This window comes from Propithecus coquereli, unplaced genomic scaffold (assembly GCF_000956105.1).
Source record: "Propithecus coquereli isolate 6110/MARCELLA unplaced genomic scaffold, Pcoq_1.0 Scaffold81, whole genome shotgun sequence".
In the NCBI taxonomy this organism is placed as follows: Eukaryota; Metazoa; Chordata; class Mammalia; order Primates; family Indriidae; genus Propithecus; species Propithecus coquereli.
The window spans coordinates 3,792,251-3,814,797 of NW_012154285.1; the positions used below are offsets into that span (position 1 = coordinate 3,792,251).

Genomic DNA, 22,547 nt, shown 5'->3' on the forward strand with positions numbered 1-22,547 from the left:
CAGCTGGCCCCGCTGGGCTGCCCGGTGGCCCTGGGCTCATGCACAGCTTCTGTGTTGCAGACGGTCTGTACCGCCAGAGCGCCCCCGAGTTCAGAGTGGCCTCCAGCGTGGAGCAGCTGAACATCATCGAGGTGGGTGCCCAGGTGCCGGGGGGACAGGGACAGGGCACAGAGGAGCAGGCCTGGGGCTGCGGAGGTGGTGCTCTGTACCCACCTCCACGCCTGGCCTGGGCGTCAGCAGGGAAAGGCCCGGGCCTTCTACTTTCCGCCCTGCTGGGAGGGCACCTACCACCCTCTCTCTCCCTACAATGTCCCTGAGAACCAAGGACTGAAGACAGCCCCTGAGGAAGACCTTGACCAAGCTCTACCCATGGGAAAGTAAAATGAGAAACTTGTAAATTCCAGATCAAAAATAAGATCTTCACCTTGTGCCCAGCCTGTCTGCTGGCCCTGAAGACAAAAAGACAGAAGGGGAGGAAGCAAAAGTCGTCTAGGCAGAAGTGATGTGGCCATGGCCAGCGCAGTGGCCTCGTAGGGAGCAGGCAGAACTCAGTGTGCCCAATAAAGCTGCCTTGGTAGAGCACCTGTGTCCACTTCGGGGGTTCTTTGCCGGAGCTCGCGCCCCCTCCTCCTCCATGGGCGGGTGGTCAGAGCTATCTGCACGGTGCGGGAGCCTGGCCAAGCCAAGCTGTCCCTCAGGTCACCCCACTGCTCTGGCCTCAGGCTGCCCAAGGTGGAGACAGCACCTTCTTTCTGGGGAACTGGACCCCCCTGGGGAGTCTGGGGGCTGGGGGAGGGGCATCCACCCCCCCCCCGCCCCCTCCTGGGGGTTTCTGCTCGAGGTGTGAGGTCGAAGTGGGCTTTTCCAGAAAGGGTAACGGCTGAAGGGGAGTTCATTTCCTATTGCTGCTTAATAGCTAGATAAAGCAAATGGAGCCCCCTCCCCTCCTACAGCGCACACAGCTCTGACAGCCCCCCGGGGAGGGGCAGGGGCTGGGGCTCTAGATCTGCCTGGGGATGTGTGTTTGGACCCCAGCGCGTTCTGGGGTGCCGCCATCCAAAGCCAGATCCTTTTGCTGCAACAGCCTCCAAACCGGAGCCCCCTCTCCCAACCTTGTGGAGACACTGACCAGGGGACGCCCTGGCTCTCCAGAGCCGGCCCCCCAGCTCCCACCAGGGTCCCTGGCAGGACAAGTTCCTGTCACAGACTGAATGTGAGGGACCCCGCAGCAGTCCCGGAACAGTCTCCAGTGCTGGACACAGCCGGACAGAGGACTCTCTAAGTTCAGCCCCCACTGCCCAGCCCCGCCCGTCCTCTGGGGACCAAGTCCTGCCGTCACAGGGTTCCTCCACCAGCCGTTCGCCTTGCTGGGCTGGAAGAGCCCTTGTCAGATGAGCCCGATGGGCTACTGGCTGTTCCATCCTGGCCTGTGGGCAGCTGGTGGCCCCACCCTGCCCTGGGCTGTGAGCTGGTTCCCGCCCAGGCTGGCCAGCAGCAGGCAGTCCCTATATGGGGACACGTGTCAGTCCTGCCCCAGCCCCAGTGAGAGAGAAAGAAGGTGGCCCTTCCCAGGGTGAGGGCAGACCAGCCTTCCTCCTGCAGGCCCAGCACCACCCAGCAGACATCCCCCCTCACTCACCCAGAGCCCACCCTGCCCAGTGGCTCCCGGCCAGCCCAGCCTGGCCCTTTGAACTTCCTGATCCAGCCCCCGAGATGCCCACGTCCCCCATCCTCTGTGTCGGCACCTAGGTCCTGCAGCTGCTCCCACCTCCTGCCATCTGGTGGCCCCACTCAGGGCCAGCTGTCTCCACCATAGGCCCTCGATGGCTTTGGCCCCTTGGTCTGTCTCCCCGGGTCCTTGGGGACAGGACCCTCCCCTCAGCTCCTTCCCCACTGCTCACCCCCCACCAGACATAACATGGGCACAGCAAGTACATGCCAGTGGCCCCTCTTGGGCCCTGGTACCCACCAGTCACACACCAGAAACTCAGGGTGAGGGAAGTCCCTGGGGACAGGGCCACAGCCTGGGTTGGCAGGAGAGGGCTGAGCTATGGCAGGGGCTCAGGGTTCCATCCCATTGGCAATGACATGCCGTGTGATGTTAGACCAGTCCCTTGGCCTGGAACAGTGCCGCACCCCGTGCACAGGTGTGCAGGTCGAAGGTCGCACTTTGACCTCACAAGCAGGCCTGGCCAGGAGGAAGGAATGGCAGGGCCTGGGGCCCGGGGCCCAGAGTAGGGAGGCCCCACGTAGAGGGAGGGAGAGCTCGGAGCTGCCCCAGAGGGGCAGGGTTGCTGCCCACCCGGGCTATGGTTGCCCTGACCCAAGCCATGCTTAAGTGACCCCTGGGACTTTGAGCTGGTGGTGGCTTCGTCTGGTTGGCCAAGACAGACACACAGAGGGTAGGAAGCCCCCGAGGCCGGGACCGGCTGAGCCTCTCTGCCTTCCCTTCAAGCCAGAAGCCCGGAAAGCCCCTGCCTGGGCTCCCGCCCATGTGCCCTGGGCATGCTGGCAGTCGGGGCTACAGCGGGCAGGGGGGTCCCCACCTCCCTGGCCCCTCCCCAGGCTTCAGTCCCGGCATCCCACAGGGGTCTGAGAGAAGGGCTTGAGGCAGCCGAACACCAGGTCACGGAGCTGATTAGTGGCACTCGGGGGTCTCAGAGGGAGCAGTGGGTGGGACCAGCCTCCCACCAGGTTGATGGGGCCTTCTCCAGGAGCAGAGTCCCGGGGAGTTGATGCCCACCCCCCTGCCCGTGCAGGACGAGGTCAGCCAGCCACTGGCCACACCGCCCTCCAAGATCCATGTGCTGCTGCTGCTGCTGCATGGAGGCACCATCCTGGACACGGGCGCCGGGGACCCCAGCTCCAAGCAGGGCGACGCCAACACCATCGCCAGCGTGTTCGACACGGTCATGCGCGTGCACTACCCGAGCGCCCTGGGCCACCTCGCCATCCGCCTGGTGCCCTGCCCGCCCGTCTGCTCAGACGCCTTCGCCCTGGTCTCCAAGTGAGTGGTGTCTGCACGCTGGTGCCCGCCCTCGCCCGCTGCCCCTTGCTGATCCTGGGGGCATGTGGGGAGGGCGGCAAAGTGCTGGCCCTGTCCCACGCCTGAGCCTCCAGCGGCGCCCCCAGTGTCGGTACCCCCATGCGTCCCGAGGTCCAGACCTGCCACCCAGGCCCCTCTGCCTGAAGGTGGCAAAACATGCAGACAGGCTAGGCTTAGAGCCAGGGAAGGGCTGGGGCCCAGGCACAGCCTCAGTTTCTAAACCTGTAACATGGGGATACTGACCTGCCTCTGACATACAGGGTCTTACTCACCTGCCCTGTTCCCCAAGCCTGCCCAGCCTGGCCTGCCAGCGTCCCCACAGGTGTTTGCTGAGCCAGCGGCTGAGACGTGGGTTAGGGAGAGGAGCCCTGTGGGCCTGAGCTGAGGCCACTGCCCTCTCCCAACCCCCTGCTCCCCCAGCCTCAGCCCCTACAGTCACGACGAAGGCTGTCTGTCCAGCAGTCAGGACCACATCCCTCTGGCCGCGCTGCCCCTGCTGGCCACCTCCTCACCCCAGTACCAGGAGGCGATTGCCATGGTGATTCAGCGGGCCAACCTCGCCTATGGGAACTTCATCAAGTCCCAGGAGGGTGTGACCTTCAACGGGCAGGTGAGTCCTGGGGTGGGGTAGAGAGAAGACCCCCAGGGCGGGCTGGTACAAGGTAGAGGGTGACACTTCCCCAGCCTGCAGCCCAGGAGCAGGGCGGCCACTCAGGCTTCTGGGCCCCTCCTGCACCCAGGTCTGCCTGATTGGGGACTGCGTCGGGGGCATCCTGGCGTTTGATGCCTTGTGCTACAGCAACCAGCCGGTGTCGGAGAGTCAGAGCAGCAGCCGCCGGGGCAGCGTGGTCAGCGTGCAGGTACCGAGCAGGGCCCAAACGTGCATCGAGGCCTGCAGCCTCCTGCGTGTCCCACAGCGTTGCTGCCCCGCCCCCAAGCAGAGTGCCAGCAGACACCTCCTGAGTCCAGCCAGCTCGGACTCCGCCCAGCCGAGCTCCATTTATTCGTTCAACAAGTGTTTTCTGAGCCTCAAGCCCCAGCCCTGTGGGAGCCCAGCTGCAGGGCAGCCAGCGTGGAGGGGTCGGGGGACGTAGGGGGAGCTGAGGAAGCCCAGCAAGTTCTGGCCAGGGAGTCAGGGAGCTGTAGGAGCTTTTCTCAGAATCCTGCTCCCCTCACACCCCCAAGAAAAGATGGGAGGGCAGAGGTTGCCAGCACAGGTGCCCAGAGGTGGCAGGGCAGGTGCGTGGGGCAGGTGAACAGTCCCAGCAGGGCCAAGCCTAGGAGCATGTGTGGCCTCACCGGCCACAAACCAGGGTCTGCTCCGTGGGTGGCGGGGTCTGGTCCCAGGAGGTGGGACAGGTGGACCCTCGCTGCTTCCCAGCAGGGAGGGAAAACCCCAGGTCCCTCTGCTGCAGAGTGGCAGAAGCCTGTGGGGCATGGCCCAGGTCCAGGGTGGCCAGTGGGTTGGGGACACGGGCTCTCCCCTCTGGTTTGGGCCAGAGGCTGGCTGGGTAGTGGCCGGCCAGGAGGGAGGAGGCCACTTCCCGAGCCCCGAAGAAGGGACCAGGCCAGCAGCCACCCGGCAGTGAGCCTCCACGGGGCCGTTCCAGGACACTGACCTGCTATCCCCGGGCATCCTGGTGAACGCAGCACACTGCTCCAGCAGCGGTGGCGGTGGTGGCGGTGGCGGTGGCAGTGGTGGCGGCTCCAGCCTGGAGAACAGCCGGCACCTGAGCCGCAGCAACATCGACATCCCCCGCGGCAGCGGCAATGGCACTGAGGACCCCAAAAGGCAGCTGCCCCGCAAGAGGAGCGACTCATCCACCTACGAGCTGGACACCATCCAGCAGCACCAGGCCTTCCTGTCCAGGTGGGTGGGCCCGCGGGGCTCCGGGGACAGACACGGAGGCCCATTGCCGGGTGAGGAAAGAGGCTCCATCCAAGAGGGAGGGACGGCGCCTGTGCCGATGGCCCGAGAGAGGGTCTGCTTGGGAGCATCCCTGTCTGGGTCCTGGGTTCCCCATTGGGGCCCAGGAGAAAGTGGCTGATTGGGTGCCCTTGTCCTGTACATACCAGGGGCTGGCTTGAGCCTGAGGGGACAGCGTGTCCTGAAGGTGGGGAGGGGTCTGGCAGAGTCGGGGACAGAACTGACCAAGGCAGCATGGTCCCAGTCAGGGCTGTCCCGAAGGCAGTTGCCCCACTGGGGAAGTTGGGACCAGCAGGCACCAGGCAGCTGCACCCACAGGCCAGCACAGGGTCTCGTCCCATTCGGCCTCTTGACCCCGGAGGAGCTATAAGACGCAGCCCATCCCCCATGAGGCTGAGGGAAGGCCAGCCGTGAGAAGGGCCGTGGTGTGACCTTATGCATCCCCCACCTCAGCCTCCACGCCAGCGTGCTGAGGACCGAGGCCAACACATACCGCTCGAGCAGCTCCGCCATGCTGGATGGCACAGGGGCTCTGGGCAGGTTTGACTTCGAGATCACCGACCTCTTCCTCTTCGGGTGCCCTCTGGGGCTGGTCCTGGCCTTGAGGAAGACAATCATCCCAGCCCTGGATGGTGAGAGCCCTGCAGGGCCGGGACGGGGGTGCATGAGCTGGGCGGGAGGTCTCGGTGGACCCCAGTCATGAGCCCGTGGCCACTTCCTGGGCACATTTCTTTCTGCCCTCCCCACCAAGGACCCACTGTTGACCTTTGCTCCTGCTCCAGCTGCTTAGTCACTATCCCATCCCTGACACCTGCTGTTTCATTTCATCTCCAAGAAGCCCATAGGAGCCAAGGGCCATTCCACAGACAGGGATGCTGAGGTCTAGGGAGGGAAGGCACCGCCCCAGGGTCAGATGGGGACAGACCCAGTGTTGCAGGTCCAAGGTCCTCCCAAAGGGGAGAGATGTGATGCCAGGCACCTACCCCCAAGCCTCCTGGGTGCACAGCTGCCCAGCCCTGAGCCCCGCATCTCGGTGGGGAGCAGGGAGGCTGCAGGCTGAGGATCCCATCAGAGCAGCAGCCCCTGCCCTGCACCCCCCAACCCCGCATCCCCGATGAGCCACCGCAGCTCCAGGGAGCCACACAGCCCTCCCAGTAGCCGTGCAGGACCCCTGTTACCTCCCCACGACAGAGGGAGAAACTGAGGCTGAGAGAGGTTTAGACACTGCCAAGTGCTAGGTGAAAAACACAGACCCCCCACACGCAGCACCCCATGCTCCCTCCCCTTCCACAAGTGACATGTACCTGTAGTTCCAGCTGTTCGGGAGGCTGTGGCAGGAGGATTGCTTGAGCCCAGAAGTTTGAGGTTGCTGTGAGCTATGATGATGCCACTGCACTCTAGCCCAGGTGACGACGTGTGACAGAGTGAGACCCTGTCTTCAAAAAACAAAAAAAAATTTAAAGTAAAATAAATAAATAAAGGGACAGTGACCCAGACAGGTCCCAAATTGAAAAAGACACACTTTGTCTTCTCCTAACTCACGGCGAGACAACCCAGGCCCCAGGCTCCCCACCGACTCCTTAGGGCAGAGGCAGCCCCAGGCTCTGCAGCCGACAACCCCCACCCCAGTTTTCCAGCTGCGGCCGGCCTGCCAGCAGGTCTACAACCTCTTCCACCCCGCGGACCCGTCCGCCTCCCGCCTGGAGCCACTGCTGGAGCGGCGCTTCCACGCCCTGCCGCCCTTCAGCATCCCCCGCTACCAGCGCTACCCGCTGGGCGACGGCTGCTCCACGCTGCTGGGTAAGGGGCCCGTGCTCCCCCAGGGTGGGGGAGGTGGGAGCCCTCCAGGTGGCTCTTCCTGAGGGGCAGGGGCCGCCGGCACTGAGCACCTCTCAGCAGTGGACGCCTGCGGAGGAGCGGGTGCACCAGTCCCCACTGGTCCCCTAGAGGCACAAATGGCTGTTTCCGCATTTCAGAGGGCACAGGTCAGGGCCTCACCCTGGGATGGGATGGGAAGCGGAGCTAAAGACCCAGGAGGGGCCCTAGCTGAGTCGGGGACACTATGGGCGGGGCACCATGACAGCAGGCAGCCGCTCAGAGATGGGGGTGCAGGGGATGAGGGAGGGGCGGACACAGGGCGGGCGTGGCCCCTCCCCCACCCCAGCGTGTGTCTGGCATCTTGTCCGTCCTAGTCTTTGAGGAGCTCCAAGTGTGTCCAGCGTGTCTAGATGGCCCACTCGAGTGTCTGTTCTTGTCCTCTGTTCTCTCCCCGTCTGCCTCCAGTCGAGACCGTGCAGAGAAACCCCGAGCTGGTCCTGGAGGGTGGCCCCCCGGGCCCTCTCCCCCACGGGGACGGCTTCCTGGAAACCAGTATCCCCGTTCCCGCGCCCACCTGGCAAGACGGGCCCCGCCAGAGCCCGGGCTGTGCTGAGTGTGTGTAACCCCCCCGCTCGTGGTGACGTCCGCTTGGCTGGCTGACCCCGCTCTGGTCCTCAGGCCCCCCCCAGCCTCTCCCCCAGCTACTGCGAGTTCATGGGACCTGGGTGGCAGGAAGGCCCCGGAGAGTGGCCTTGGCACCTTCTCCCTGCACACTGGGTCAGAGGCAGAGGGACCCGAGCAAAGGTGGGCACAGCTGCTCAGAGACAGGCAGGGGCTGTCTCAGGGCCACACACCATGTCAGTGACGGTCCAAGGGCTCTGTCCTTCCTCCCTGAGGCTGGCGGGAGCAGACAGGAGACAGGGTGAGGCCTCGAGCCTCAGGAACCCTCATCTGGAAAAGCTTCCAGTCCCAGCGAGGGGTGGCATTCTCTGGGGCCCACTCCCCACCCCGAGGTTGTCCAGGCACCTCCCCACCCCGTCCAAATGCAGCTTCTCTGGCCGAGCCCTGTCCTCCCTGCTGTCCCTCCTCAGCCCCGGCCCAGTGAGCTGGGCATGAGCCCTTGGCACCTGCCCTTGTCCCCAGATGCCCACTCGAGCTGGCTGTGGCCTGTGTGTGAGGGACGCCCAGGGACTCACCTTCTCGGCTTCTGCACATACAGAGCATCCCCAGGAAGCCACCCAAGACCCTGTTTCCAGCACCCTCAGGCCCAGGGTTCGGCCGCCACTGCTGCCGTGGGTGTGGGGCAGGCCGGGCTGGGCCGAGCCCCAGAGGCCCCGGCGCTGGTGGGGCTGCCAGGACTAGCTGAGGAGTGTGTGGGCGAGAGGGTGTCCGGGGGTGGGGGAGGAGCCCGGCTGCCTGGCCTCCCTGCCCTGTGTCTCTGTCCATCCGTCTGTCCAGCCTTGCCCTCCCTCCTCCTCCCTGCCTCAGCGCTGGGCCTCAGCCCTCTCTCCGCCCCGACCCCGAGCAACAGGACCTGATAGGGCCACTGCCCGGCCCTGGCTAAGCACACGCGGGGCCCTGGCACGCTGGCTCCCCCGCTGCTCGGGGCCTCGCTTACCTGGGTCTCCCCTCCCTGTCCACCTGCAGCGGACGCGCTCCAGACCCACAACACGGTCTTCCAAGAGCACGCAGCCCCCTCCTCACCCGGAGCAGCCCCCACCAGCCGCGGCTTCCGCCGAGCCAGCGAGATCAGCATCGCCAGCCAGGCGTCGGGCATGGCCGAGAGCTACACGGTGTCCAGCATTGCCCAGAGTGAGTGTGCCGGCGCCACCCCGCGCCCTCCTCACCCAGCTGGGGCCATCATGCCCCCCACTCCCGGACAGGTGGCAGGTCTAGAGGCATTTTTAGTTGCCGGGGTGGGGGTGCTACTGGCATGTGGCAGGTAGCGCAGGGATATGGCTGGCCCCCTGCAGTCCCAGGCCAGCCCCGCAGCAGGGAACGTTCTGGTCCATGCAGTGGAGAGGCGTGGCCTGGCCTCCCTCGATGCCTGGCTCCTGCCCACCACTCGGTCCCCTGGGTGCTGCCCTGGCGTGGCTGTGCAGGGGCCGAGGCTGTGCAGGTATTTCTGGAGGTGGCATCTTCACTGAGGGGCTCTCCTCAGTAGCCCCAGGCCTGGCTGTCTGCCCAGTGGCCTTCCTGGCTCATGCTAGATGTGGCAGCACAGTGGCCCCTGGAGTGGCTCAGCTGTCGCTGTTGTTCTTCTCCTCAGAGGCCCCTGCATCACTCAGCCACATCCCCAACATCAGGTGCCTGTCCCTGCTCATACTGTCCCAGCCCTGCCCTGCTCCCCCCAGTCCCCACCCTCCTGCGAGGCCGGTGAGCCCCGGCCCAAAGAGGGCCCCTGTGCCCTTGGCCTGGGCGTCGGAGAAAGTACCAGTCCTGCACCCACTCACACCATCTCCCTCACTCGGGGTCACTCAACTGTTACTGAACCCCTCTCACCCTCCCGCCACCAGGCCCTGCCACCTGGACCCCCACTGACACCTAATGGGGAATGGGGAGGACTCAGGCATGCAGGGAGGAGGCAGGAGCAGGTGGCATTGGCTGGCGGGCCCGGGGACCCCATGCAGTTGGAATGAGGCCAGATGAGGACCAAGGCGGCTCTGCAGCGTCCGTCACGCAGGCTGCACCCGTAACACAGGCACCGTGTGCCAGGCCCCTCCTGCGTGCAGCCACCCGGAAGGTACCCCTCGCCCAGCCCTTCAGGCAGAGCCTGGACACACACGCAGGACCGCCCCCCTGCGGGGCCTGAGCATCCCCACCCGCCTGCTACATCCCGGGGGGCGTGGGCGGCCCAGATGCTGAGGAGGGCAGCAGGCTCAGGCACCTGGGGGCTCAGGCACCGGAACCCCACCCTTGTGGTGCCTTTCACGGCCCTGAGGCCCAGGCGGCAGACAGGTGGAACGGCGGCACCCAGAGAGGGCGATGCCAGGGTCCAGGGCAGAGGTCATCAGAGCCAGTGGCAGGATGAGGAGGGCTAGTCCTGTCTTCAGCCACCAACCCCACTCCGGTGGAGCCACCTCAGCAGTGCTGAGTGCTGGCTGTGCAGGGCTGTCCCGGCATCTGTCCACGCCCCGGGTTCCTGCTCGGCCTGGGCAGAAGAGACTCACTTTGGCTACAGCTGGAGGGAGGGGCTAGGCTGGGCTGAGCCAGGCCAGAGGGGACAGGTGACCCTCCGGGGTCCCTGCCTGGGGCTGCGCGGCCCCGGCCCAGTCACGGCCCCCTCCTGGCAGTTGCTGCAAAGTGGTGGGGCCAGAAGCGGATCGACTATGCCCTGTACTGCCCCGACGCCCTAACGGCCTTCCCAACGGTGGCCCTGCCCCACCTCTTCCACGCCAGCTACTGGGAGTCAACGGACGTGGTCTCCTTCCTGCTGAGACAGGTACTCGGGCCCTTAGGGAGAGCCCTGGGTCACGCCACCCATGACTCGGCCCCGTTTCACAGATAAGGGGCATGGTGGGGACCCTCCCTCTATCCCCATGAGACCACAAAGCAAGCAGGTCGGAGGAACCTTTGTGCTGGAGCGTGTGTAGCCTGTTAGGGACGCTGGGACGGAGAGAACACACCCACACATTCATGGGGCACATAGGAATTTGGGGGGCCATTAGGCAGACTGCAGTGGGTTGAGTAGCATCCCCCCAATGCCCTCACGGGTTCTTCCTGCCGGCTCCTAGGGCGGCTCCCCAAGCAGGAGGCCCCAGGCTGGCGTCTGCCCCATGGCCTGCCCTGTCCCCCCAGGTCATGAGGCACGACAACTCCAGCATCTTGGAGCTGGACGGGAAGGAGGTGTCAGTGTTCACCCCCTCAAAGCCGAGGGAGAAATGGCAGCGCAGGAGGACCCACGTGAAGCTGCGGGTGAGGGTCCCCCCGGCGGCCCCGCCCCACGGCTGCCGCCCTATTTAACCCTCACTAGAAGCCCCGAATCATGGCCGGGGACGCTGAGTTGCAAGGACGTGCTATCTTGGTCTGTGCAGCTTAAGGTCGGAGCTGTGGCCTGTTTCACAGATGGGGACGCACAGCGAGGCCTCCCAAGCTCCCCAGGGCCACGCAGTCCGAGGGGCTGACCTGGACTCAACATGGGCCGCCTGGCTCTGAGCCCAGGCGCACCCCCGGCCCAGGAGGCCCCACCCCGACCCAGCCTTGCTCCTTCCCTCCCCAGAATGTCACTGCCAACCACCGGATCAATGATGCTGTCGCCAATGAGGACGGCCCACAGGTTCTGACGGGCCGGTTCATGTACGGGCCCCTGGACATGGTCACCCTGACGGGGGAGAAGGTCAGAACACGGGACTCCAGGTGTGGGGCGTGGGAGGCCAGGGTGCAGCCAGCTGCTGACCGGCCTGCCGGGCTCCCAGGTGGACGTGCACATCATGATGCAGCCGCCCTCGGGCGAGTGGCTCTACCTGGACACGCTGGTGACCAACAGCAGCGGGCGCGTCTCCTACACCATCCCTGAGACGCACCGCCTGGGCGTGGGGGTGTACCCCATCAAGATGGTGGTCAGGTAGGCGCCCACGCCAGGTGGGCGGGCGGGAGCAAGGGGCTCTGGCTGGTTCTGATGAGCAACCCGGCCCCGCCTGCCAGGGGAGACCACACGTTTGCCGACAGCTACATCACGGTGCTGCCCAAGGGCACGGAGTTTGTGGTCTTCAGCATCGACGGCTCCTTTGCCGCCAGCGTGTCCATCATGGGCAGTGACCCCAAGGTGCGGGCCGGGGCCGTGGACGTGGTGCGGTGAGTGGCCCTGAGGGGCACGATGGGGCTACAGCAGGGTGAGCAGGCCCGGGGGAAGGGACCCTGGCTTGGCCCTGGGCCTTCGGGACCTCCGTTTGGAGCCCAGCACCCCCACCGTAGGCTGTGTCACCCCGGGTGAGCGATTTGACCTCACCCAGAAAGTGAGGCTGGTAGGACCAGCTGTACCCCTGGTGCAGGCATCTCTGGCGATGGTGGGACTGACTCACGGCCTGCAAAGCTCCCAGGACCTGCCTGCCGGCGTGGGCACCCGTGACGGCTTGCTGCCACCACCGACACTGTCGTCATTGTCGGGTCACTGTTTGAGCCCACTCAGAGATGCAGCTTCCAGCGGCCCCAGTGGCAACGGCTGAGCAGGAGACAGGGAGGCCTGGGCAGAGGACGGGACGGCTGTGGGACACCAGGCCTGCCCTCTGTCCCCAGGCACTGGCAGGACCTGGGCTACCTCATCATCTATGTGACGGGCCGGCCAGACATGCAGAAGCAGCGGGTGGTGGCGTGGCTGGCCCAGCACAACTTCCCCCACGGCGTGGTGTCCTTCTGTGACGGCCTGGTGCACGACCCGCTGCGGCACAAGGCCAACTTTCTGAAGCTGCTTATCTCCGAGGTGGGTCCCGGGGGCGCAGAGACGGGCAGGGGGCAGGGCAGGGGGCAGGGCTGGGGCAGAAGGGCCGTGCCTGTGACCCTGCTGTTCTCGCCCATAGCTGCACCTGCGCGTGCACGCGGCCTACGGCTCCACCAAGGACGTGGCGGTCTACAGCTCCATCAGCCTGTCACCCATGCAGATCTACATTGTGGGCCGGCCCACCAAGAAGCTGCAGCAGCAGTGCCAGGTGAGTGGGCACGTCGTGGGGTTGGGCGCAGGTGGGCAGCTCAGGACCCCCAGCCCCTGACAGCCCCTGCCCCTCACCACCCCGCAGTTCATCACGGACGGCTACGCGGCCCACCTGGCCCAGCTGAAGTACAATCACCGAGCACGGCCGGCCCGCAACACGGCTACTCGCATGGCGCTGCGCAAGGGCAGCTTCGGCCTGCCAGGCCAGGGCGACTTCCTGCGCTCCCGGAACCACCTGCTCCGCACCATCTCGGCCCAGCCCAGCGGGCCCAGCCACCGGCATGAGCGGACGCAGAGCCAGGCAGAGGGCGAGCAGCGCGGGCAGCGCAGCTTGAGCATGGCGGCCGGCTGCTGGGGCCGCGCCATGACTGGCCGCCTGGAGTCGGGGGCAGCCACGGGCCCCAAGTAGGGCACCGTGAGTCCCGCACGGGGTCTCCATGGTGCTAGGCCAGGGTGGCCAGCCCAGCCAGGAGGCCTGGCCTGGGCACACGCAGGCGCTGGGGACAAGCACAGACATGGGCCTGGGAGCTTGTCCCAGGGTCCCTCAAGGACACAGGCCGTGCCACACAGTCCTCCCAGCCCTGCCTCACGTCCTAGGGTCTGAGGGGTCCAGCTTGTCGTGGAAGCTGCGGGACCACCAGCCCCAGGATGACAGAGGGGCCAGGACCCCCGCCAGAGGCTGGCCTGGCTCTCCCAGACTTACTGCCCTGCGTGGATCTCCCCACGTCCTGGTGCCGGCTGTGGGCCAGGGCCCAGCCTGTGACCTCCCTGCCACCGGCTCACCTCACCCCAGTCCCTCCCATTTGGTAGCAGCTCCGTCAGGGGCCAGCCTGCTTCTTGTTAACTCGAGCGACTCAACTGTTCAACCTCACTGGTTTTGCACTGATTTCTGAGAGCGGTGACCCATTACCGTCTTCTGTGGCTACAGACCCGTTGACATGCATGAAAATTCAGTATTTGCTGACCCAGGACCTAGGACCACACCAAGACTCCAGTGCGGCAAATCCTTGTGCAAGCAGGAAACAAAGGCCATCATCTTCCTTCTGCAGCCCAGACCCCTGCCCTCTGTCCGCTTGCCCTACCCGGAGCCCAGGCTGGCCTCAGGCCTGGTACCGTTTCCGGCCTGGACACAGCCCAGGCGCAAGGCTGCGAAGCCCGGCTGCCTCTTCCACACCTTGCCATCAGCCAAGGCCCCTGCAACGGCCGCCGCCTGCCCGTTTCTACGCCTTTCTACTTCTCGATCTGATTTCTATGAGGTTTTTTTAAATGAGCAATCCTTGGCTGCTTCCTTTTCTTAACTTCAGTACCAAGCGCAGCCCTTCCACACTGGAAACACCCAGCACTGTGACGGAGTCCAGCCTGGCTCCGGGCGAGGGCCCCGCCGCACAGTGCGGCGTGAGCTCCTGCCTCACCCAGCCCATCAATCCCACTGAATTTCTACTCTGGGGTGGGTGGGGCACACTTAGGTTTTTTTAATGCCAATTCCGTTTTGATGCCGAATCTAAGAAGCCACAACTTGCTTCGTCAGCTTGAGGGCAGGTGGCCCCGATTCGTCTCTCACCCAAGCGAGGACCATGCTGTCCTGCACGCCGGTCCTAGCATCAGCCCTGCCCCTGGCCCCCAGCGCAGCCTCAGCTGTGGCGCTCAGCTGCTGGCTCCCGGCGGCCCGGCGGCCCGGCTGCTCCCCACCTTCCCTGAGGTGGGAGAGCCTGCCTGGCCTTGCCAGCCGTCCAGAGACCAGGCCTGTCCCTGAGAAGCTGCGGCCAACCTGGATCTGGCCTCGGGGCTGCGTGGGTGGGGCTGGGGAGGTGCACAGATCGACGTTACCTTTTCCCTGTGTGTAGATATGTACAGCCAAAGGGTCTTGTAAATGTTCTGCAAAAGTGGGTCTATACAGAGTGAAAGCTATTTATTTTGTGCAGAGAGGGATGGAAGCTTCAGGGTTTATTCATATTTAAGATGTAGCTTTCTGTTGTTGTTTTGGGCGTTATGTATAAAGCAACGATTATTTTACGGACCAAGTTTTCACATAACTGTTGCAGTGGAAGTGCAATATCTGACCCCCTCTGCTCCCCAGCGGGAAGTCGCTTGGCCTGACAATCACAGCCCCGGCCAGGGGCCCCTGTGGCCGGTGCTTCTCCTCTCCCGGCCCTGCCTCACCCTGTCCTGCCTACGCCTCGGTGACCAGCCATCTGGAGAAGCACCTAGAAGGGGCTCAGGCCCTCCTGCAATAAGGGTCGGGAGGCCCCGTGGGCAGTGGGCTTGGCCTCTCCCCAGAGGCAGCTCCCCTCGGCCCCACACTCCCCACCTGCCTGCCCAGCTGCCAGCCATGCCAAGGACAACAGCAATAGTCCCCTGGGCCTCCCCAGCGGCCCTTAGCCATAGACGGTGAGATGGGCAGCCCACCCTCCCCACGCAAGTCTCTCTTTTGTATCCAGGTCTGCTTTCTGCCTCCCTTAAGGTTCCTTTTGGCACATTCTCCTCTTGAGAAAGTACCAGTTTCTCAGAAACTAAGAGAGGGAGGGCAACGTCCTTGAAAAATACCAAAAATGTTTACAGTGTCAGGTGCTGAGCCACAGGGCTCAGGCCTGACGAGTCATAACCAAAGGGTGAGGCAGGCCTTGCTGACTGCCACCCCCACCTGGGCCTGTTAGAATAGAAGCCTTAGTCCCTCACCCCCACACCCCCACGCCCCCTGGACCGAGCCTCCACTCACCCCCAGCTCCCGCCACCTGCCTTCTCTTTGATTTCTACAGAGGGATTCAGCAGAGCCCTGCCCCTTCCTGGCTCGGTCTGAGCTGCTGCCGCCCTGGCGCAGTCTCCACAGGGCCCCTCCCATCTGTCTGTGTGCCGTCTGTCTCTCCGGGCCACGTGTGAGCGGTGTCCTGACTCCCCACCCACCCTTGCTGTCTCTGCATCCCTGGGCCTGAGTGTGCTCTGTATACAGCGTCACTGTCTGTTATTCCAATTAAAGAAGCAGGAAGGCTTCCTTTTGGGTCTCTTTACTGCACGGGCAACTGTGGGTTGGGGTAGCAGGTAGGGGCAAGGGACGGAGGCATGGCCTGCCTCACCACCTAAGCTGTGGTGGGGAGAGGCCGCCCTTCCCAATGCCCGAAGCCAGCTGCTCAGTGACAGCAACAGACTCAAGTGGGGCTGACTCTGGGCCGGGCCTGCTCCCGGCCCCTCCGGCAGGAACTCAGTGCGTCCCCGCAGCAGCCCTGTGACGCGGGTGCTGCCAGCCTCTCTGCTTCACAGAGGACACACCGATGACCTGGCCCCAGTGCCTGGGTTCTCAACGGTTGTGATCTGTGGAATACACATGGCAAGGGAAGCCATCGCTCTCCACGCCCAAGCAAATCTAATGTAAGAGCCAAGACTCCGGGCTGGAACTCCGCTGGGCATGGGCCTCAGGGTATGGTACAGGTGAGCTGACCTGAGAATGGGGGTGGAGGCAGCTGGTGTGGCCTCTGTTCACTACCACGGGGAGACACCCAGCTGTCCCCAAAAGCTCCTGGAGGTCAGAAGCACTCTCCCCTCCCCCCCGCACAAAAAGCCACAGAACAGAGGATGTCTATAACCAGGGAACCTTTAATATATCTGGGAAGCTTCCCTCTTTCAGGTGGGGGTGCTGCGTAAGCCAGTGACCCCGTCCTCCACCCCCTGCACCCGAGAAAAGGCTGGCGGGGCTACAGGTTAACCCACAGGAGAAAAAGCAAATGGCACCCAGCAGGCTTCCTGCTGCCACCCTGAGACCTGCCACCAGGCCGGGCCACCAGCATGGTCCAGAGGCCTTGGCCAGCCCAGGCCCTCAGGGAAGCAGCCCAGCTCGCATCTGGAAGGCCAGGCCGTCCCCTCGGGTGGCTTGCTGGGGAAGAAAGCACACAGAAGGGGGGAACATCAGAAGCAGAGCTGGGGGTGGACGGTGGGCAAAGGGGCAACACCAACCTTGTTGATCTCTCTGTGTCGTTCTTTGGTTACGATTTCCTCCAAGACCTCGCCATCTCCCTTGATGAGCCTGGGAGTGGGGGAAGGGTGTTCATTCAGCAAGGACTAGGCAGAGCCCCTAATGCCAGAGCAACAGAAACAGCACCCAGCAGAGGGGTCCTTGGGCTCTAGCCCCGCCACCTTGAGCAGGCAGACCTGGGCACTCAGCCCCTCTCCTTCCCAAGACAGGGATGAAGAAGCCAAGGTGGGCTCTGCCTTGCCAGCCTCCCCCATCAGCCTGGCTCACAGCAGCCCTTGGAAGAGGCTCCTCAGGCCTTTCCTGACCCTGCAACTGCTTACTCCAGGCAATGGGGAGAAACAGCTGGGGTGTCGCATCACAAGTGACTGTCCTTTTACCCACATTTGGCCTTTCTAGAACAGCAGCGTCCACTACTCCTCCTTCCTGAGTGCATGTCTTAGGCCAACGCTTCCAGACCCAGCGGTGTGGGGCCAAGCTGTGCCAAGGGCTCTGCACCTGGTTCGTCCTGTCTCGGGGTCCACCACCTTGCGGATGACACTCTGCCGGGCATCCCACTCCTCCTTCGTCATGGGCTTCATGGCCTGAATGCGGGACTTCTGCTCATCCGTGAGGACTGGAAGAGAACACGGGAGGTGGTAGCCAGGCCTTGGGGAGGGGACCCTCCCCCTCATGCACACACCACAGGGCAGCACGGTACCTGGGCCATCCTCTTCCTCCCCCGCTGATCTGTGCCACTGGTCCAGCGAGGGGCCCGGCAGAGCCTCGGCCTGCTGCACTTCTGCCTTCTCCTTGCCTTTCTTCTTCAGCTTCTTCCTTTTCTTCTTCTTCCTCCTCTTCTTGTCCTTGTGCTTCCCCCGCTTCTTCCGGCCATCGCTGGAGGAAGGGGAGGAGGAAGAGGAGCTAGAAGAACTGGAAGAAGAGGAGGAGGAGCTGGATCGTGGTCTCCTCCGGGCCTTGTGCTTGCTTCTCTCTGTGACGCAGGGAGAAGGTGAGGCTGGAAGGCCGGGAGCGGAAAAAGCAAACCTTCGTTCCCTGGCTCCGGACTGGGGCAGGCTCAGGCTTCTACAGGGTGGGACCCTCCCCGCAGGGCTTTCCAGAGCAGAAACCGGCTCTTACCCTGGAGGAGCACACTGTGGGCTCCCCAGGTCACTGTCTGCCCAGAAAGAGGGCGGCCACCCCCCCACCCCCGCCCAACTGCACAAAAGGCAGGATTAAGTGTTCCCTCTTGGGGGTTTTCCAACCTCGACGCCATACTCCGCGTCCCTGCCTATTGCTCACTCCCATTTCCCCACAGCCGCCCGCGCTGCCTCCCGTGAAGTCGCCGCACCCCCTTCCCCAATCCCTGTGGTCCTCACCCTCCGCCCCGGGGGTAGCGCTGGCCCGGCGACCTTGGGATCCAGAAGGTGAAGAGTTCTTCGAAGCGTCCTTACTACTCCTCTTTCTCTTTTCCGACCCTCGCCCCCGGGACCGGCTGCGACTCCGCGAGCGCTTGCGAGAGCCGACGTGAGCCATAGCGCCGCGGGCTGGAAAAGGGGAAGACGCGCTTAATCCGAGGACCCCTTTGGGGCCTAGCCCTCGGGACGCCCAGCACCTGTGGCTGCCCCGGGGAACTGCGCGATCCTCTCCCACCCCCACCCTCGGGGACTCCAGCTTCTTCGCGACCCCGGATCCTGCGCAGCGGCCCCTTTAAGGGCGCGACCTGCCCGGACGCTCCACGCCTGCGCACCCGGATCGGAGCCCCGGGGAACTGGCCACAATCCTCTACCGCGGGAGGCGCTTTGAGTCCTTTCCTGCTCGCTCCTGCCTTCCACCCCGCGGTCTCTACGGCCTCGCCGCCTTGAGGGGGCCCCCGGGGCTGCCCAATCCCTACCTCAACCGCCCATCGGGCTAGAGCGCCAGCCCGAGCCACGCCTTCGCGTGAGGAAGCGGAGGCAAGGTGGCTTCCGGCCCGGGGCGCGGCATGGGAGGCTGTCCGGTAGGGAAGCGAGGCGCTGCTGCTTTGCGTTCCCACGCCCCGGGTTCCGTCCCTGGAGCAGAGGCGAGCTGGGCAGCCAGGCTTCGGTCTCCAGGCAGGTGCGAGGCAGCGCCCGCGTCGCAGCTCCGCGCCCAGCCAAAGCCAAGCTCTCCGGCCCCTCACGCCTGTCTTGCCGAAGCTGCGCCCTCTCCCAAGACCGCCCTTTGGGCGCGCGCCCGCAGCACCGGCCGCCTCCACGCCCAGCGAAAAAGGCGACCCTCCTGCGCGCCTCTCGCCTCCCAGGCTTGTCGCAACCTGTCCACTCCATCAGACTGTGAGCTCCAGCTGAGACGCCCGGGTCTTTCCGAAGTCCCCACCCAGTAATACAGAGGTCGCAAGCTCAAGTGGCGGTAAGGGGCCATAGACATCTTGACAATGAACGAGGGAGTGGACCACAGGCCTGTCCAGAGTGTGACGCTGCGACTCCGCTGCAGCTGTTCTTTGCAATGTGGGAATGGAGCCTGGTGTTTCCACCTTCCCAGAGAAACCAGAACGCAAGATTTCAATAGGGAAATCCCCTGGTTTTCAAAGGTGCAACCTAAAGAAAGCATGGCTGTGCTTGCCATCCAATCTTGGGACCACCAAGTTGCAAACTCTTCAACAATAACGACAGCAGTAAACACAGAGGGCTGTTATAAAACACTTTATAAACGTTGGCACATTTGATTCTCTCCTCTGCAGCCACGTCCGTGCCCAGCGGCTCCCTGCCCTCTGGCTTCCCTCACTCTCTTAAGGCTACGACCTCCATGAAGCTCTGTATCAGACTCTGCTTCCAACAAACTTCAGCTAAGCCAGTCTGTCTGGCCAAAGAATGATCCAGAAGCCAGCATGTCCTTTTGAATCAACAAGTGCAGTGGCCTGCAGGGAGTTTATTTCTGCCTTCATCTGCCACACCCTCCCCAACACAGGGTGGAACCAGGCTCAGGTCAGTGCACACACGTCCACCGAGGCGGGCTCCTCTCGGGTGAAGCCATCCCCAAAGCCCTCGTCATCCACCAGGTCAGGTTCGCGGCAGCACATGGGACAGAGGCGGTTGCGCACAGCAGAGGCCCGGAGCCAGATGACCAGGTTCCAGCGCTCACCAGTGCCCAGGGGCCGGGCACCGTGCAGCTGGCCACCTCGGTGCAGGACACCCTGGCCCACCACGTGCTGTACCTCCAGGGGCTCTGTCAGAGCTGCAGGTGCCTGTGGATGGTAGGGCTCAGGCCTGGGCACCCATGGTTACCCCAGGCCCTGCCCCATGGGTCACACACTCACCTGGAAAAAGCCCCCAAAATAGAGGGCACCCCCGGTAAAGGCCTTGCCCAGGGCCACGTTGAGGGTGAGCTCGGCATTATCATAGTGGCAGCCCAGCTCACGGTCCTGGCCTGGTGCATACTTGACCACGAAGGCACGGTGGCTGTCAAGCTGGCCCCCGCCGCAGTCTGGGTATAGCAGGGCCATTAGCGGCTGCAGGAAGCGCTCCCGCAGCGGCACCACCAGAGGCTCATCCAGCCCCAGCTCGTGTAGCAGCACCTGGGAGAAGATCCCTGAGGTCAGCAGGGAAACTGGGGGGGGGCCCCGCCCTGCAGCCCAGGGAGCTCCTCAGGATGTGCTAAGGACCGTGCTGGGTGCCTCGTCCCACTTCACAGTGTTGCTACCATGATCTCACTTCACAGGCAGGGCACGCAGCTCATCTGCAGCACCTGGACGCATCTCCCTGACCCCAGCCACCCACCTCGGGCCCTCTAGGCCAGGCCTCACCCACCCCATAGTTGTTCATGGTGTTGGGCCTTCCCTTGGGCATGTCCGACTGCTCGAAGTGGTCCAGCTCCTCCAGCAGGGCCTGGCAGAATGGTGCCGTGAACACGGGCACCCGGTAGATGCGCTTCTCCTCTGCAGAGGGAGGGACAGTCTGTCAGCTGGGAGCGCTGGTGTGGGCCGGACGGGCCTGGGTTTCAATCTCCTCATGAATTGTGGGAGCCCAGGCTTGTCTTTTCACTTCCCCCCAGCCTCAGTTTCCTCATCTGTACCATGGGGATAAGAAGGGCCCTCCCCTCTCAGGGCTGCTGTGATGATTAAACGTAATGCGTGAGAGCGGGGGCGGCCAAGTCACGTGGTCCCTGCTCGGCCCTGGAGCCTCTCCCCTGACTCCGCGAGTGCCCACAGGGCTGGCTTCCAGAACTCGCATGTGGGTCCTGAAGCCCAGAGAAGGGAAGGGACTAGCCCAGGGACATCTAGCAGGCCGGTGACAGAGCCCAGCCAGGACCACAAAGCCAACATCAGGCTCTCTCTGCACCCCCTTCCCCCTGGCAAGCCTCCAAAGTCTGCACCCCAACCCAGAAGTATCTCTGGGAGCCTCTGATCCCCACACAGGAAGGCCAAGAGGGACTGCTCTTCCTTGCCGGGCCCTGAGGGAAGAAGCCAGGCTGAGAATGGAAACGTAAACATTTCTTGGCAGGTGCACCAATGCCCAGGGTATAGGGTTGGTGTGCACCTAACACAGCCACCTTGCAGTCCGGCCCCTACCCCAGCCAAACAGCGTGGCACAATCTCAGCTGCTGGGGAGTGGGAGGCAATGAGGAGGGTACCCCCAGGCTGAGAGGGGGTTCATTCCACCTACGCCCCCCAACAGAGCATTCCTTGCCGATCCCTTAACCCTGCCCACATCTGTCTCAACTGTCCCTTCATTAGGCTCTTTGATCAGCCCTGTTTGAGTGTGCCAGCTGTCACACACCTGATACAAACACCCTCTATTTGTTGGATGAGTGGATGAATGAATACAGACGCCCTGCTCCCGGAAGCTTGGTACCCCTGGCCCTTCCAGCTCCTGCTGGTTTGGTTTTTGGAAACAGATATGATAGCTGGAGGGACCCCAGTCTCCCACACCGAGGTATCCCAGGCTCCCCGCCACCCCTCCAGCCAGGCCAGAGGGCCAAGACCTCACCTGACACTGTCTCTAGCCGCTGGAGAAGGCCCTTGAAGTCTGCGCCGGGGGATGTGCTATACTGAGCCACAGCCAGAAACTCAGGAGCCAGAGCTGCATCCTGGGGGCAGCGCACACCAGCTGTGAGGCAGGCAGCCCCCAGGCCTGCTGCCGCCGCCTCTGCCAGTAACCACCCTGGAGCTCCCTGCCTAGTACCTGCAGCAAGTTGTAGACCTCGGGCCGTGCCGGGTGGTAGGAGCTTGCAATGAGGGCTTTCCTAGCAGCTGACTCCTGCCCCAGCCGCCGCCGCCGCTCCACCTCCTGCTCAAGCTGGGGTGGCACAGGGCTCAGTTACCAGGTGGGCCTCCCATCCCCGCGAGGCCACTGTACAGATGAAGAAACTGAGGCCCAGGAAGGACAGGGCAGGGCCCAGGCTGGAAGCCAAGTCTCCCTCCCTACACTCCTGAATCTATCGGAGTCAACTGCAAGTGTCAAACTGTTGGCTAGAGGGAACTTCTGGAAGCAGACCCATCCGTTTCGGACTGCTCCAGCCTCAGCCTGGCTGGGATGAGAACCCCTGGAGGTACCTCCACCAGCCAGGCCCGCCTGGGGAGAGGAACAGAGTCACAGTCAAGTGCTGAGGCTGCCGAGGACTCTCCTGGGAAGCTCGGTTGGGGAGGAGGTCAGAGCTGAGCAGCCGCAGCCCTGGCACCAGCCTAAGAGGTGGGTGGACAGGTATGAAGAGCCCAGGGCCTGGCTGGTGGCTAAGCTCTGCCTGCTCCGAAACCTTGGGCAAGTGACTCCCCTCTCTGAGCCTCTGTTTCTTGACCCAAAATGGGGGTGATGGTTGTGCCTAACTCACAGCTGTTAAGAAGAGCATGGTGTAGACCACTTGGCATTTCCCCCTTTCTTCCTCCTCCTGGTGCAAAACCCAGGTGAGACGGCAGGAAGGGGGCAAGGGATTGGGGACTGACAGGCCTGAGGCCAAGAGACCCCTCAAACTGCTGACACAAATCGAAACAGGCAGGGCTGTGCTGTCCAGGGTGCAGGGGAGTGTTACCTCTGCCAGCAGCTCCTGGAAGTCCTTGGTGCTGACACAGCCTCGGCTGCGCAGGATCTGGGAGCAGAAAGACCAGTGAGCTTGACTGTGTGACCTTGGGCAAGTCCCTTAACGTCTCTAGGCCTCAGTTTCCCCTCCTTAAAGTGGAGAGGGGAGTCTCGACCTC

General features: G+C 63.8%; 3 protein-coding genes across 7 annotated transcripts in view; 1 reads left to right on the forward strand and 2 right to left on the reverse strand.

Annotated features, from left to right (window-relative positions):
• PITPNM2 (phosphatidylinositol transfer protein, membrane-associated 2) overlaps positions 1–14,111 on the forward strand; it is a 102,537-nt gene extending 88,426 nt beyond the window's left edge. The window contains exons 9-25 of the mRNA XM_012663495.1: positions 61–131; positions 2,760–3,007; positions 3,467–3,656; positions 3,787–3,906; positions 4,657–4,916; positions 5,427–5,605; positions 6,603–6,773; positions 7,257–7,406; positions 8,439–8,603; positions 10,085–10,233; positions 10,590–10,706; positions 11,011–11,127; positions 11,207–11,355; positions 11,436–11,585; positions 12,027–12,210; positions 12,308–12,436; positions 12,524–14,111. Of these exons, the coding sequence (XP_012518949.1) occupies positions 61–131; positions 2,760–3,007; positions 3,467–3,656; positions 3,787–3,906; positions 4,657–4,916; positions 5,427–5,605; positions 6,603–6,773; positions 7,257–7,406; positions 8,439–8,603; positions 10,085–10,233; positions 10,590–10,706; positions 11,011–11,127; positions 11,207–11,355; positions 11,436–11,585; positions 12,027–12,210; positions 12,308–12,436; positions 12,524–12,847 (2,873 nt within the window). The 3' untranslated portion in view covers positions 12,848–14,111. The remainder of the gene's footprint in view (positions 1–60; positions 132–2,759; positions 3,008–3,466; positions 3,657–3,786; positions 3,907–4,656; positions 4,917–5,426; positions 5,606–6,602; positions 6,774–7,256; positions 7,407–8,438; positions 8,604–10,084; positions 10,234–10,589; positions 10,707–11,010; positions 11,128–11,206; positions 11,356–11,435; positions 11,586–12,026; positions 12,211–12,307; positions 12,437–12,523) is intronic.
• A 1,895-nt stretch (positions 14,112–16,006) lies between these two features.
• ARL6IP4 (ADP-ribosylation factor-like 6 interacting protein 4) lies at positions 16,007–18,376 on the reverse strand. Of its 4 annotated transcripts, none has more exons than XM_012663499.1 (6): positions 18,273–18,376; positions 17,758–17,925; positions 17,100–17,372; positions 16,898–17,015; positions 16,384–16,453; positions 16,007–16,303 (listed from the first exon to the last, which is right to left on the reverse strand). In XM_012663499.1, the coding sequence occupies exons 2-6, from the start codon at positions 17,912–17,914 to the stop codon at positions 16,247–16,249; spliced, it is 675 nt and encodes a 224-aa protein (XP_012518953.1). In that variant the 5' UTR covers positions 17,915–17,925; positions 18,273–18,376; the 3' UTR covers positions 16,007–16,246. The 4 variants fall into 4 exon arrangements, with proteins under 4 accessions (XP_012518953.1, XP_012518952.1, XP_012518955.1 ...); XM_012663498.1 differs by having other exon boundaries at positions 17,100–17,396; XM_012663501.1 differs by lacking the exon at positions 18,273–18,376 and having other exon boundaries at positions 17,758–18,036.
• A 683-nt stretch (positions 18,377–19,059) lies between these two features.
• OGFOD2 (2-oxoglutarate and iron-dependent oxygenase domain containing 2) overlaps positions 19,060–22,547 on the reverse strand; it is a 4,035-nt gene continuing 547 nt past the window's right edge. Inside the window, exons 2-7 of one of the 2 annotated variants that reach the window (XM_012663502.1) lie at positions 22,382–22,438; positions 21,538–21,651; positions 21,343–21,442; positions 20,164–20,291; positions 19,674–19,931; positions 19,253–19,601 (exon numbers count right to left, since the gene is read on the reverse strand). In XM_012663502.1, coding sequence (XP_012518956.1) covers positions 19,338–19,601; positions 19,674–19,931; positions 20,164–20,291; positions 21,343–21,442; positions 21,538–21,651; positions 22,382–22,438 — 921 coding nt within the window. In that variant the 3' untranslated portion in view covers positions 19,253–19,337. Of the gene's footprint in view, positions 19,602–19,673; positions 19,932–20,163; positions 20,292–21,342; positions 21,443–21,537; positions 21,652–22,381; positions 22,439–22,547 lie in introns of both variants that reach the window. The other variant, XM_012663503.1, reaches the window with a different exon arrangement.